A 16,010-nucleotide genomic window follows, 5' to 3' on the forward strand; every position below is an offset into this window, starting at 1 on the left:
AGCTTGCCAATTCCTGCTAAGTGAAAGAAGCCAGATGAATAAGATTACATATTGTATGGTTTCATTTATATTGAAATGCCAGAAAAGGCAAATCTATAGAGGGAAAAAAAGCCCATTAGTGGTTGCATGTGGCTGGAATGGGGTGGGGGTAGGGGTGATTGGCTACAAATAGACTCAAAGCAAATTTTGGGGGTGATGAAAAAATCCTAAAACTGAATTTTGATTATTTTGTACAACACTACAAAGTGATTACAACTTATTGAATTTTACCCTTACAATGGATGAAGTTAAGGGAATGTAAATTACATTTCAATAAAGATGAAAAAAAAGGAATAAACATAAAAGACTAGTAGGTTTTCCATGTTATGTCCATGGTAGATATTAAATTTTAAATGATATATAACTGAGGCTGGAAAAATGAGTACATGGGTAAAGACTAAAAGTAAAAATAAGAATAGTTATAAAAGATGACAGAATTGGAATCTGAGGAAATTATGAAAGCCAAAACTATTATTGAAATAGTAATTTCTTTTCAGTTATATGCTACTAAAGTTCAGTGTTTTTTTTTAACAAACAACTTTTGACCTGCTTCCTTGTCTCGGCATCAAATTCAGCTGTATCACATCCATTCTTCCTGAGTCACATACATGCTGTCCCCCTCAGAGAGTTTGCATCTGGATTTCTGATTTAAATGTCAGTGAGAGCACCTGAATAGTCTGCTTCTACTTTGTTCCAAGCTTTTAAGACTACAGTGTGAAAATTTTTCAAAGAAATACATAAGTAAATATATTTTAGCTACATTTAAGACAAGGAAAACCCCTGCAGACCATGAATAGAAGGGAAATCCTTAGTGATGAGTGGATGTTGATGTTATCTGACTCACAGAAATCTGGATCGTGTTGGCCAGGTTTCTGTGAGTTAAGCCAAATTTAAGAGACTACACATTTTAAGAGAGTCAAATATATCTTGCAAATGGGAGATTGGAACTGGGCTGTCTGCATAAAGCAGGGAACTGGGACCATGTTTCCAGGCAGTAAAACTAGACCTGTAAAAACTCCACCTGACACTGTTGGTGTTCTTGTGGGTCAGACAAGCCTCTATACAAAAATGGAAATAGTAACCAAATATGTTGTGTGTGGATGTGGTGTCTGGAATAGAGCTCTACCCATGTGGGAGCAAAGCCCCAATCTTCCTGATTTAAGACTTTTGCTCTGAAGCTATGCAACTCTGAAGCACTAGTCTGAGGAACCATGAAACAATATGGCAGTAAAGAGTTCACAAAATATAAAACTCCCACATACAGAGAACTTCCAAGTAAGTATTTTAGGGTATGTCAGGAAATCTATTGCCATAAGAGACAGCAGATACATTAAATAGAGTCATAACTGAGAAAATAAGAATAAGAACACAATCCCAAAAAAGAATTTAGAAATAAGAATGTTTAAGAATTTCAAATGAAACAGTAGCTCACAACGAGAACAGAAGTAAATAAGAACAGGCAGAAAGACAAAGTATCCTTTATAAGTCTTAAATATAATAAAAGTTGGTGAAATTAAACTCTTTGATGGCTTAAATTGACACAGCAGAAGAGAGAATTAGTGAATCAAAAGTCTCAACTGAGAAAGTCTGGATGAACAAATCATCTAGAATATAGAATAAAAAGATAGAGGTTGACAGAATGGCCAGCATTAAAAAGTCTACAAACAATAAATGCTGGAGAGGGTGTGGAGAAAAGGGAACCCTCCTGCACTGTTGGTGGGATAGTAAATTGGTGCAGCCACTATGGAAAACAGTATGGAGGTTCCTTAAAAACTAAAAATAGAATTACCATATGATCCAGTAATCCCACTCCTGGGCATATATCCAGAGAAAACTAATGCGAAAAGATACACGCACCCCAGTGTTCATGGCAGCACTATTTACGATAGCCAAAACATGGAAGCAACCTAAATGTCCATCGATAGATTAGTGGATAAAGATGTTGTATACATATATACAATGGAATACTACTCGATCATAAAAAAGAATGAAATAATGCCATTTACAGCAACATGGATGGACCTAGGGATATCATACTAAGTGAAGTAAGTCAGACAAAGACAAATATCATATGATATCACTTATATGTGGCATCTAAAATATGATACAGATGAACTTATTTACAAAACAGAAACAGACTCACAGACATAGAAAACAAACTTATGGTTACCAAAGGGGAAAGAGAGCAGGGGAAGATAAACTAGGTGTTTGGGCTTAGCAGTTACAAACTATTATATATAAAGTAGATAAGCAACAAGGACCTACTGTATAGCACAGGGAACTATATTCGATATCCTGTAATAAACCATAATGGAAAAGAATATACAGATATATAACTGAATCACTTTGCTGTATACCAGAAACTAACACATTATAAATCAACTGTACTTCAATTTAAAAAATTAAAAATAATTTTTTAAAAGATAGAGGTTGAAAATATGAAAGAGGAGTTAAGAAACAGGAAAATAGACTGAGTAAGGAGTTCCAGAAGGTAAGAATAGTAGGCATCAGGGAAGAGATACTTCTTAAAGGTTGAAAATATGCTAGATTTGGAGAGTGATGTGTCTTCATATTGAAAAAGCCCATCAATTCCACGAAGGATTTTAAACAGGACAAAGAAAAAATTTCCACCCTAGGTAAACTGAGTTGTAGGTCAAGGACACACACACACACACACACACACACTTACTCATTCTTGCAATTAGAAAAAAGATTACCTACAAAAAAATGGGAAACCGATTATCAACACATTTGTCAGAAACTAACTGATACCAGTGTACAGTGAGGTTATGGGTTGTGTCCATGTTAAGGAAATGAATTCAAGTGAGACATCATTTTCTTTTATGAAAAGATTACTTTTCCTCCTTTGAATTATGTTTACTGGAGGGATGTTAACCCAACCTTTATTTAGATTTTACAAACCAAACAAATGTTTAAGTGTACTTTTCCATTGGTTAGATATGTGGTTCCCTGTTTACATAACACAATTTAAAATTAATTTATAAAGCATATCTACAGTTTAAGAAGTCTGCTAAGCAAATGATAAGGATTTAATTAGTACTTATCACTTTTTTATTGTTGATGGTGCTTTTATTTTTAATTTTTATTGGAGTATACTTGATTTTACAATGTTGTGTTAGTTTCTGCTGCACAGCAAAGTGAATTAGTTATACATATGCATATATTCACTCTTTTTCAGATTCTTTTCCCATAAGTCATTACAGAGTATTTATCTATTTTATATAGTATAGTGTATATGTCAATCTCAATCTCCCAATTTATCTCTCCCTCCACCCTTCCCCCCTGCCACTGCTTTCTCCCCTGGTAACCGTAAGTTTGTTTTCTACATCTGACTCTATTTCTGTTTTTATGGTACTTGATTTGTATACATTTAATAGAGGTAAAAGAGAAGACAGGTACATTTTAAATATATATTTTAGGATACATTGTCAGCCTGTAGTGGCACTGCATTTGTTCATGGAATAGCAGCAAAGCATAAGACTATATGCTCAATATTGTGTAAAAGCATCTAGAATTTCAAAAGAAAGAGTAGATACAATCTACTTTTTAAAGAGCTTAATTACATATTAGGAAAATCAACTAAGACTTTAAGGGATAATCACAAAAGGACTTTATATTAACTCCCACTATCCTTATTCATTGAGAGAAGTTCATCTCTTGTGTATGGTGCAAAACCAGAAGCTCTTACACACCTATGATTCCTTCAAGTGAACCTGCTTTCCAGTCTCTCGTAACAGTTAAAGCTTCCTACTTATTTCATGGTTGCAGCTACTCCTCTTCTAGCTAGGGCCTACTGCAGGTGAATGACTTCATGGGTGAAGGGATCCCGGAGGCTCCTTTTGTCTTTCTTGCTTACCTCTTTCCTAACTCCACAGCTACGATTTCTGACCCCTCTGGAGTTGGAGCTTGGGGGAGAGAGGGAGAGGTAAGGGGAATAGAAATGTTCCTACTTGACTGGTACTGTTATCAGATACCTGTCAATTAGCTGGGCTTGACAGATTTTTAAAACTGACCTTCTTTTGTAGAGTAATTTCATGGGTTCTTTGGACATCCCTTGTTGCTGCACATCTCTTACCTACACTTCTATCTTACTCTCTCCTTAGCCTCTAGAATTCTAGAAATAACATTCAGTTTCTCAGCTGCTGAGCTCAGTTTACCCTTTTAGGTGGTCCTCTTAAGTAGGACCTAAGACAACCCTCCTATGACTCTCACTTTCAAATTTCCCGAATGGTTACTGGGAAGCTTGCACATTAAAAAAATCTGGTTAATATCTGGGAATTTAGGCTGATTCTAAAGCAAGAGTAAATCTCCATCATCCTAGCTCAACGTTTTCAGTATCTGGGGTGGAGTCAGATTCCAGTCCATCCGGTCTTCTTATCTGTGAGGAACAGTCAGTCCTTCCAAGTTGTTCCATTAAAACTCCTTTCTCTTCATTTGAGGCAAAAGAGGAAGTATACCCTCCACATCTTGGATTTGATTTTTTCCTACTTATAACCTAATAAGTTAGCTTTTTACTATTTCATGGATGCTGGCAGAAGTCATGAGGCTCGTGGTTTGGAAACAATGGACTTTATTATTCACTGCACAGCAGGTATCAAGACTAGCGAGTTTGCATTAGTTCCCCTGAACCCCAAGTCCAGTGGGGGTGATGGGGAGGGCCTAAATGGATGCCTACACATATAGTAAGTAGATCATATTATAGGAGAGAAACAGAACTTGGAGAATCCACTGTTTTCATAGTAAGCAGTTAAGTATAAACTACTCTTTATCCCAGAGGGTGATGTTCCCAGAGAGAATATAAGTGATATTACTGTATTGTTGTTTTGACTTTATACTATTTCTGATTTTGATAAAGATAAGTTGCAAAAGGTGAGTTTACTATTCTTAAGTCCTTCAGTGGATAAAAGGAAGAATCATGGATTGCTTCTTTATCTCACCAATAAGCCCTCTTCTTATTAGTGGGATAGTTTTTCTCTAAGTGAAATGATTAGGGAAGTTTCTTGCTTCTGATCAAATAGTGATTAAAAAATATTGTTGTGGTCTTCCTTTTTTAAGAAAAATAAAAGTTTCCTTATAGTTTTAGTAAAAGTATACATTCTGCCCTAATGAAAAAAAATTGTTTTATCATACTATACTAGGGGAAAATTGCAATAATATTTTCTCTGGACCTAAAAAACAACAGTCTGAAGAATTTTTATTTAATTATGTGGTAAAGTCTTTTAAAAATACAAATATTTATCCAATAACTTCTGAGTCCATATTAAACTGAATTGTAAAAATGTTTTATAATATTTTCATTGTTTAAAACTGGATCCAATATGAACAATATTTAAGGTTATTAAACTGCTTATCAAAAAAGAAATATATCATTAAGTTAGTATGTAGTCAGTTAATTGCTTCATCAAATTTATGTTCACCTTTATTGCAGTTTCACATCTTGCAATATCTACAGCATTAAGAAAGGAAGTTACTTGGCGAAGTGGTTGAGATTATGAGCCAATACATAGTGACTGGTAGTTATTTGCGAACATTAACACAGTATTATTTTCAGCAGCCCTGTAGGTAATAGAAAGGGGTTACGAACTAAAGGCTAAAGGACTGGACCTGCCATTTATTAGCTGTGTTACCTTGGGAAAGGTACTTTATTTTTCAAAGTGTTTCCTCATCTGTAAAACAGTTACAATATATCTGTGGAATCTAGTGGGTTTATGGACCAAGTGTTCTTTAAATGTTAGTCTGATATTGTTGTCATCATTCCTCTGTTGACAAACATGCCTTATTGGTAAATACATGTCTATATTAAAAACTATTTTATGTGTATAACAATTGTCCCAAAGCTAGCTATATTTGTGGGAATGGATCTGTGTAAATCTCTCTCTTTGTTACTGGGGGTGGGGGCTTGTGTGAGTCTGCATGTGGGCAAGCATGTCTGTCCGTGGGCATGTGTAAAGGTGATGTGCATGCAGGTGACAACTCCCCGTGCATGTGTATGTGCTTACATATCTGTGTTCTTTATATATGCACGTTTGTGCATACATATGCCTATGTTTGTGCATTTGGATATCAGAGGGCTGAATAAACAGCATTTATTTCATTAGGGTTTCATTAGAAAAACAGGAAAACAACATGAATTATTCATATTTATATTAAACAAAAAGAAGTTTTAAATTTTTATTTTTAGTATTAGAGTAGGTAATGTGTTGCATTTTAAATTCCTTTGAACACTGTCAAAGGATATAATATGTAAAATTTGTTTTTAGACTGCAGAACCTTTCTTTTGAGACATTGATCTTTACAAGCACTAAAGTTTGTCACATATTCTCTTTTTTTCATATAAAAGAGAAATAACAGCTTGAGATTCATAACCTCTGAAACTAGATTTTCAGAAAAATTTGTTGGGTTAATATCTTTAGTAATTGTTTGGGGGCCTTTTTTCTTAACAGTTCAACTACTGTCATTTGTGTATTATTCCCATTTGTATGTCTGTCTTCACTTTTTGTAAGATTTCTTTATCTCCTTATGAGTTATTAACTTGATCCTTTAGGCAATACAGAATAGTGATTAAGAGAGCAGACTCTGGAATTCCACTTCCTAAGTTCATATACATGTTTCACCACTTAACTGTGTGGCTTTCAACAAGCTAACCTTCCTACCTCTCAGTTTCCTCACCTATAAAGTGGGGATAATAATAGTACCTATCTCATATGTTTTTATTGAGAAATGAATGAGAGAATTCATATAAATGCATGTGACAAAGTGCCATTCCTGGCGTTAATCAAGCTCTCTTCTCACTTTTTATTTTCCTCTTTCAAAAGCCCCAGGATTCTGCTTCCCTTCCTACTGCAGCCACTTAGTCTGTTTAAGATGTCTCAGTTCCTTGGCCTACTATAGAATTCATTCTGAGAAATATTACCCTCCCTCCCTTTCACTACCTGAGGCAAAAGTACTCAACCAGTCTTTTGAGGCTCAGAGTTTAGTTTTTTTCTGTTTTTATTTTTATTATTATTTTAAATTAATTATTTATTTATTTTTGGCTGCGTTGGGCCTTTGTTGCTGCGCGTGGGCTTTCTCTAGTTGTGACGAGCAGCGGCTACTCTTCGTTGCGGTGCGCGGGCTTCTCATTGCGGTGGCTTCTCATTGCGGAGCATGGGCTCTAGGCGCGGGCTTCAGCAGTTGCGGCACACGGGCTTCAGTAGTTGTGGTTCGTGGGCTGTAGAGCACAGGCTTAGTACTTGTGGTGCACGGGCTTAGTTGCTCCACAGCATGTGGGGTCTTCCTGGACCAGGGCTCGAACCCATGTCCCCTGCATTGGCAGGCAGATTCTTAACCACTGGCCTACCAGGGAAGCCCTTTTTTCTTGTTTTTAAATGTTAACAATAGTGGGGGAAACTAACAGGACAAAAATAGCAAATAAACAAGGGTGATGTTATCACGTTTCCAAAAGTTTACAGTGAAATGTGTTCCTAGTTCTTAGCTTTTCAGTGGGGCCAGTCTCTGATTTTTCTTCATCTAATTCCACAAATATTTTAGTCATTGCTTTGTATTTGTGCTAATTCTTCTCTCTACAATATTATTTCTTCTTTATGACCCAGGCTTACTTAGTCCCTAACTTTTTCAAACTTTGGAGCTCACGTGCCTAGGACCCCTTTCATGTTTAGAGAATGCTCCTATCTCCTTCCCTCTTAATTTTTTTTCTTTAAGTTTCATTGAGATATAATTGACATATAGCATCATATAAGTTTAAGGTATATACAACATAATGATTTGATATATGTATATATTGCAAAGTTATTACCACGAGAAGGTTAGTTAACACATCCATCACCTCAACATTTTTATAATTTTTGTGTATGTGGAGAACTTTTAAGATCTATTTTCATAGCAACTGTCAAATATACTATAGAGTATTATTATCTAGAGTCACTATGCTTTACATTACATCCCCAGAACTTACTCATCTTATAACCAGACGCTTGTACCCTTTTAACCACTCTCACCCATTTTCTGCCCCCCACCAGACCCTGTTCTCTGGTTCTGTGAGTTGGTTTTGGTTTTATTTTTTCAGATTCCATATATGAGTGAGATCATACAATATTTGCCGTTCTTTGTCTGACTTATTTCACTTAGTATAAGACCCTCAAAGTCCATTCTTAATTTTTTCCTTAAGGCCACAGCATTGCTAATGGATATTTAGAAACACAAGTAAGATTCATCTATAGTTTAAGAAATCCAGTCAGTATAACTTTGGGTTCCCTTTGTAAAGGAAGGTTGTATGGGCATTTCATTGTAGTAACTAGGGTGGGTAGGCCCACCGAAGTGAGGACCAAGAGCTTTGTGTGATGCATTGGAACATGGGATTGATTAGAGAGGTTGTCTTAGGCAGAGGTTTGGAACTACGGATGAGATGGGAGGGGTGTGTGAGTGTAGGGTGGAAATTACAACTCCCTCTGCCCCTTCCTCCCAGAGATGCCTTTGTGTGTCTACTGTCTACTGGTACTGAACTTAGGGAGAAGAGATGGCTTCAGAAGCCCTATATCTTATTTTCATTTTACATGGTTCTTGAGTAAGAGTTGTAATGTTTTGAGTATATATATTAAGATGGGCTTCCTTTTTACTCTGATCTCTTCTAAGTTGTAAACAAAAGCAGAACTATGTTATAATCCAAAGATAAACAGTATTAGGGCTTCCCTGGTGGCGCAGTGGTTGAGAGTCCGCCTGCCGATGCAGGGGACACGGGTTCATGCCCCGGTCTGGGAAGATCCGACATGCCGCGGAGCGGCTGGACCCGTGAGCCATGGCCGCTGAGCCTGCGCGTCGGGAGCCTGTGCTCCACAACAGGAGAGGCCACAACAGTGCGAGGCCTGCGTACCGCAAAAAAAAAAAAAAAAAAAAAAAAAAAGATAAACAGTATTGTGTGGAAACTATAAGGTTGCATAGTTTAAGCTGATATTCCAAGCAAAGTAAGGTGTGTACCATTATGTATGCTTTTTGTTTTCAGGGGTTTGGTAAAGCTATTTAGAACAAAAACTTTTCCGGCTTAATATGATATCTCAAAGGCCTTTAAAAAGAGTGATTAGTATTGATCAATTTTCAGATTATTTTTGTTTGTTTATTTTTAAAGATTATTTTTAAAAATTAAAAAGTACAAATTGCTTTGATTAATCTGTAAGCATTATGGGCTCTTCTCTACAAGCTCTTGCCAGTTTTGAAAAACCACTGAAACATCATTAATATTCAGAAAACACTTAATTTTATACCCCTATCCTAATTAAATAACTTGTACAATTTGAAATTCTATTTATTTTTATCATAGAGTATAATCTCTCTTGATTTATAATGATTACCTACTAATTTTGATTCCTTTTCTCATGAAAATTAATGTTCTCTAGAAGAAAACGATGTCATTTCAACAGAGAGCAAGGAACACAAATATTAACATAGATAATCTTATTTATATATCTTTGCAAGGAAATTGTATGGGATGTCCATAAGCTACAAAGAGTTTCAAAAAATTAGAGGATCTTATTTTAAATAAAGGGTATAGATTACTCTTTTAGGTGCTTTATTTTCTTCCATGCTGCTTCTCTTCTGTTTGTAAGTTTCTCCAGCAACCTATATACATTTCCCCTTGACCATTAACAGGCTTTAATAGCAACTATTTTGCTTTTCATTGCCATGGTTATTCCAAGTAAGCATTTTGCTAAACATCTCTTTGAGGAAATCAATATATTTTACACACTTTACTTTGTATTTGCACTTTGCCTAGTAGGTAACATAAAACTGACCTCACTGTATGTGTTCAAGGAGTAACTATTAATTGATTAATGTCATCTTTTCTACAAGGAAAGTAATACCAATATTAAGTAACTTCCCCCAAATTGCTAATGATTCCCTTTGAAAATGCTCAGGTATATTTTACTTCAGGTCTAGCACAGTTTAAGAAGATCATATAGCACCTAAAATATGTTAATAGTTTAATGAATTCCAAGCCATATTGTAGAAATGACTTTTCTCTTAAGCCTTAAGTCTGGGAGTTTTACAGTTCCATTTAGGAGAATACACTCCTAAGTTATATTTGTTTTGAAAAAAGTTGTGTCACTGTAGCCAAGTATCTGTCAATGGAGAAGTGGATAAAGATGTGGTACATACATTCATCAATGAGAAAGAAGGAAATCCTGCCATTTGTAAACAACATTGATGAACCTTGAGGGCATTATGCTAAGTGAAATAAGTCAGACAAAGAAAGACAAATACTGTATGGTATTACTTGTTTGTGGGATCTAAGAAAAACTAAACTCATAGAAACTGAGCGTAGAGTGGTGGTTGCTAGACTGGAGGGTAAAGGGGAGTGGTCAAAGGGTACATACTTCCAATTATAAGATGAGTAAGTTCAGGGGATCTAATGTACAGAATTTTGATTATAGTTAATAATACTGTATTATATATACTTGAAAGTTGCTAAGAGAGTAAATCTCAAATGTTCTCACCCCCAAAGAGAAATGGTAATTATGTAATGGGATGGAGGTATTAACTTATGCTACAGTGGTGTCATTTTGCAATATATAATAGCATCAAATCAACATGTTGTACAGGGACTTACCCGGTAGTGCAGTGGTTAAGAATCCGCCTGCCAGTGCAGGGGACACAGGTTCAATCCCTGGTCTGTGAAGATCCCACATGCAGCAGAGCAACTAAGCCCATGCGCCACAACTACTGAGCCTGCGCTCTAGAGCCCGTGAGCCACAACTACTGAGCCCACATGCCACAACTACTGAAGCCTGTGCACCCTAGAGCCCATGCACGGCAACAAGGGAAGACACTGCAATGAAAGCCTGCGCGCACTGCAATGAAGAGTAGCCCCCGCTCGCTGCAGCTAGAGAAAGCCCATCTGCAGCAATGAAGACCCAGTGCAGCCAAAAATAAATAAATAAATTTATTTTTTAAAAAAATTGTACACCTTAAACTTACACAATGTTATATGTCATTTATGTTTCAGTAAAGCTGGAAAATAAAGATTTTGTGACTAAGAGTAATATAATAGTAAGATATTAAATACTAACAAGTAACTAATGCTAAATGCCATACGATTTACACCATGGGATTTACAATTTTAAAGTGTTTAGTAATTGGTCTACCAGATCCATTTTGTTTATATAAAATGGGAACTTAAAAACTTAATGAGGTCCCTATATTAAGAGATTGGGTTTGACTTTAATCAATAGGCATGTGAAATACTAGTTTTTCATCTTAGAAAAAGTGTTTAAAGGGGAAGATGTTTCTGGTGTTACAAAGGTAAAATATGAAATAATCTGGGGAAATTTAGTCTATGTATTTACCAACAATATTTAAATCGTATAAGTGAAGCATTTGTAGCATATATTTATTTCTTATTTTCAATAGTTTTAATTATTAAAACTTGGAGAATAAATCACTGTAGTGAAATAGTCTCTTCTTGAAATCTTTGATAAAAATTTTATTTTTTAACATCTAAAATTAAAGAAATAAATACTTAAAGCTTGGTATTCACTTCTGTTCTCTTCTTGCTTCTCATCCCTTCTCCCCAAAGCAGATTGCCAAACTGAGGCAGCAACTACAACGTAGTAAGCAGAGCAGTCGGCACAGTAAAGAGAAGGATCGTCAGTCACCTCTCCATGGCAACCATATAGCAATCAATCACACTCAGGTAGGCTAACTTCTTGTCCAGATTGGAATAATTCCTTTTAAAGGGTTCGTTATAAAGGAGAACCCATCATTTTAGGATTAAAAAAAATTAATGTAAATCTCTAGCTCTGTTACATTACAATGTTTGTTTTAAGAAGTTTTTGTTTTAGCCATATGTGTAGTCTTTTAATAACAGACATAACAGAGTGTAGTGGTCACAAGGATGACTGTAACTGGCCTGGGCTGATATCCTAGCTCATTCACTTACTAAGCAACTCTGGGCATTATCTTATTTAATCTTCCTAATAGTACCTTAACCCATCTCTCTCTGTGTCTCTTGATATATTTTACCCCTATCTGACTTAGGAAGAAATTGAGAATTCGTTTTTTTGTCCTCCCACCCCCACCCCAAACATGTACTCACATCCCCATGGAACAAACTTCGGGTAATGCTATTCTAGGCCAAATTTACTTACAAATATTAATGTAAATTTTAATAAATAAAATATAGTCAGTATAGCAGGAGAAACCCAAGTAGTATATCAAAAAAATCTAATTAGGGGTTGTTTCACAAATGTAAGGATAATTCAACATTAGGAAATGTATTAGGTTAGTTCATTGCATCAGAAAGTCAAAGTAGATGCTGAATAACATAATAACACTTGATAAAAACTCAGTATCCATATGTGATAAAAACTTATCCTAAAATAGGACACTTCCTAATGGGACTAACTGCAAATGTAGTTAGATCCTAACAATAAAATACTGGAAGTATTTCTGTTAAAATAAAAGTGAAGTCATAGATGTCTGTAATTATTGATGTTATTTGCTAGTAGTTTAGAGGTTCTAGACAGAGCAGTAAGAAATGTTATCACTGTGCATACGATATTGTTGTATATTTAGAAGATCAAAGTGAATTTACTAAACTATTAAAAAACTAATGATAGGATGGCTAAAGTGGAAGATATTGACAATACCAAGTGTTGATAAGGATGTGAGGCAACCAGAACAGCCACACATTGCTGGTGGCAACACAAAATGGTACAGCTACTTTGGAAAGAAGTTTGGCATTTTCTTAAGAAATTAAACATACACTGACCATATAGCCCAGGAATTCCACTCTTTGGTATCTGTCCACAAGAAATAAAAACATATGTCCAGACAGTGACTTGTATATCATTGTTCATGGCAGCAGTATCTATAAGAGTCAAAAAATGGAAGCCAACAAATATCCATGAACTGGTGAATGGATAAACAGCCCTTCATACATCCATATAGTATAATACTATTCAGCAGTAAAAAGGAAGGAACTACTGGTACTTACAACAACATGGTTGAATCTCAAAAACATCATGGCAAGTGAAAGAAGTCAGAAGTAAAAGGCTACATACTATATGATTCATTACATTAAATCCTCAAAAAAGCAAAATGATGCAAAGTATTAGGGGTGGGAATTGACTGTAGAAAAGCCCTAGAGAAATTTTTTGGATGATAGAAGTTTCTAAAATGTGATTATACTGATAACTGGATGACTATATATTTACAAAGCTCAATGAGCTACATACTTAAAATGGGAGGATTTTATTGTATGTCAGTTATACCTCATCAAAGCTGTAAAACAAACATGTAGTTGGCAAGCAAGCCTCAGACATTTCAAGAGAAAATTCACATATGCCTTACTTTTTCTTCTTAATCTGGAAGAATTAATATATTATTCTTATTTTGTTTATTTCAAACACCTTTTCTGTAAGAGCCCAATGCATTTATAGTATATCTATTGACATATTGATTTAACAGAAAAAATTTATACACTTATTCCCAATTTACATTGAATTTTTTGGCATTGTAGTTATGTTTAAAAATAATTATCTTTTGGGCTTCCCTGGTGGCGCAGTGGTTGAGAGTCCGCCTGCCGATGCAGGGGACACGGGTTCATGCCCCAGTCCGGGAAGATCCCACGTGCCGTGGAGCGGCTAGGCCCGTGAGCCATGGCCGCTGAGCCTGCATGTCCGGAGCCTGTGCTCCGCAATGGGAGATGCCACAACAGTGAGAGGCCCGCGTACCGCAAAAAAAAAAAAAAAATTATTATTGTTATTATCTTTTGCTATACCTACTGGAATAGTTGTAGATGAACTATGAAGTCTAGAATGTGCTTTAATATACTCAAAGAACAAAAACAAGTGGATGTTTAGATGAAATAAAGTTAGAAAATGTTGATAAGTTTTGGAACTGGATGACGTGCACCTGAGTGTTCATTATACTATTCTGTTTAATTATATTTATGATTATAATTTTTTACAATAAAAAGGAGAAAAACTGAGAACTTAATGATCAGATAAAATGTAAACATATAAAAATCAGTTGTTTTCTCCTATACTAGTAAAGGTAAACTACTGTTTCCCTCTGCTTATAACATTCCTGACACCAAATGTGTGAGATTTTTTTCCCATACCAACCAATTCTCCGACTCGCCAGACACCAACCAAGTGTTCTCCAATTCAGTTATACCACTAACTACGTGGAGTTAGCACAGACCTCACAGGTGAAGGACTCTGCCCCACAAAACTACCCCTCTTCAGATGCCAGTTGAAAGGTCCAGATTGTCATTGTACTTTTGACCTACTGGCTATAAAGAAGGGATTCCCACAGTCCCTTCTTCAGGTTCAGTAACTCGTTGTAACTGCTCAAAGAACTCAGGGAAACACATTTCCTTGTTTATTACAAAGGATATAATAAAGGATACATACAGATGAACAGCAGGATGAAGAGGTGCACAGGGCAACGTCTGTAAGTAAGTCACGTGCAAGAGCTTCTGCTCGCATGGAGTTGGGGTGTGCCACCCTTCTGGTATATGGATGTGTGTTCACCAACCTGGAAGCTCTCTGAACCCGTAGTGTAGGGATGTTTTGGGAGGCTTCATCACATAGGCATGATTAATTATTAACTCAGTCTCCAGCCCCTCTCCTCACCAGAGGATGAGGGGGATGGGGGTTGGACTGGAAGTTCCAAGGTTCTAATCATGGCTTCTTTCTAGTGACCAGCCCCCCCATTTGGAACCTATTCAGGAACCCACCAAGAGTCACCTCATTAGAACAAAAAACTCTTGGTCCTATCTCCCAGGCAATTCCAAGGGATTTAGGAGCTATGTGTCAGGACTGGTGTCAGAAACCAAATATTGGAACAAAAGATGCTCCTAGTGCCCCTGTCCCTCAGGATATTATAAGATTTTAGGAACTCTGTCAGGAACCAGGGGTAGAAACCAAGTACATATTTCTTATTATGTTACAACTAGCAATAACATGTTAGTATATATATAATAAAAAATATAAAATGCCTAGGCTTAAAAGAAATATGCAAACTATAAGACTTTATTGAGGATATGAAATATAAAATAGAGACAAATGGGAAGTCATTCATGCATGGGAAGACTCAATATTTTTCAAATAGTAATTTGCCCAAAATTAACATACAAATTGAGTTCCAATGGAAATGTAAAAGGAATTGTTTTATTACTTTAAAAGTTATTTTCAAAGGTAATATGGAAAAGTAATGCCAGTTAAAAAGAAAATTTGAAAAGGCTTTCCCTATAGGATACCAAAATGCAAAATGTAACTGCTATAAAGTTATAGCAGTTAAAGTGGAGCTCTGTATAGGGATTATCAAGTAACAACTCAAGGAAATCAAATACAGAATCCATAAAGAAATGTTGGGGCAGTTTGATTACTATGTGGGAAAAAATACTATTTCATAACATACACAAAAATAAATCACGGTAGGTTAAATATTTAAATATGAAAAACCATAAAAGTACTGAAAGATATTTCATACTAAAGTAAACAGTAAATGTATGACAAAGAGTTACAACTTTAATATGAAAAAAGCTCATGCATTAATAATGAGACAAAGGACATTCATGGGCAGCAGTTTACAGATGGCAGGAGCACCGCACTGAGTATGGGAAATATATTATTCATTTAATCAATGACTAGCTGTCTACCTCATTATGAATCATATATATCAACTTTAATCATTCAGAATAAGGTAGAGATCATATACTGTTCTTTTTTACCTTGTTCATCTTTATTTTTCTTATTTCCTTTCTGTTCTTAAAGTTCCTTGAGCATCAAAAGGCTTGTCTTACACTTTGTGGTACCTCTGGCAGGACAGCTATGAGAGGTGGTTAATTTTTGACAACTCCTCCAAAGGACTTTTGAAAGCAACCTTATAGTTGTTAAGTGAGTGTTACTGAACTTAACATGATATTGTTGCCAAACTACTTAGTAATCCAA

At 35.7% G+C, this 16,010-nt stretch overlaps 1 protein-coding gene across 2 annotated transcripts in view; it reads left to right on the forward strand.

Annotated features, from left to right (window-relative positions):
- The window catches only part of GLCCI1 (glucocorticoid induced 1), a 119,353-nt gene that overhangs the window by 77,941 nt on the left and 25,402 nt on the right, over positions 1 to 16,010 (forward strand). The window contains exon 4 of one of the 2 annotated variants that reach the window (XM_027102518.1): positions 11,630 to 11,743. In XM_027102518.1, coding sequence (XP_026958319.1) covers positions 11,630 to 11,743 — 114 coding nt within the window. Of the gene's footprint in view, positions 1 to 11,626; positions 11,744 to 16,010 lie in introns of both variants that reach the window. The other variant, XM_027102517.1, reaches the window with a different exon arrangement.

The sequence above is a fragment of the Aethalodelphis obliquidens genome, unplaced genomic scaffold (genome assembly GCF_003676395.1).
Source record: "Aethalodelphis obliquidens isolate GAN/ISIS:26980383/991018 unplaced genomic scaffold, ASM367639v1 scaffold5, whole genome shotgun sequence".
Taxonomy (NCBI): Eukaryota; Metazoa; Chordata; class Mammalia; order Artiodactyla; family Delphinidae; genus Aethalodelphis; species Aethalodelphis obliquidens.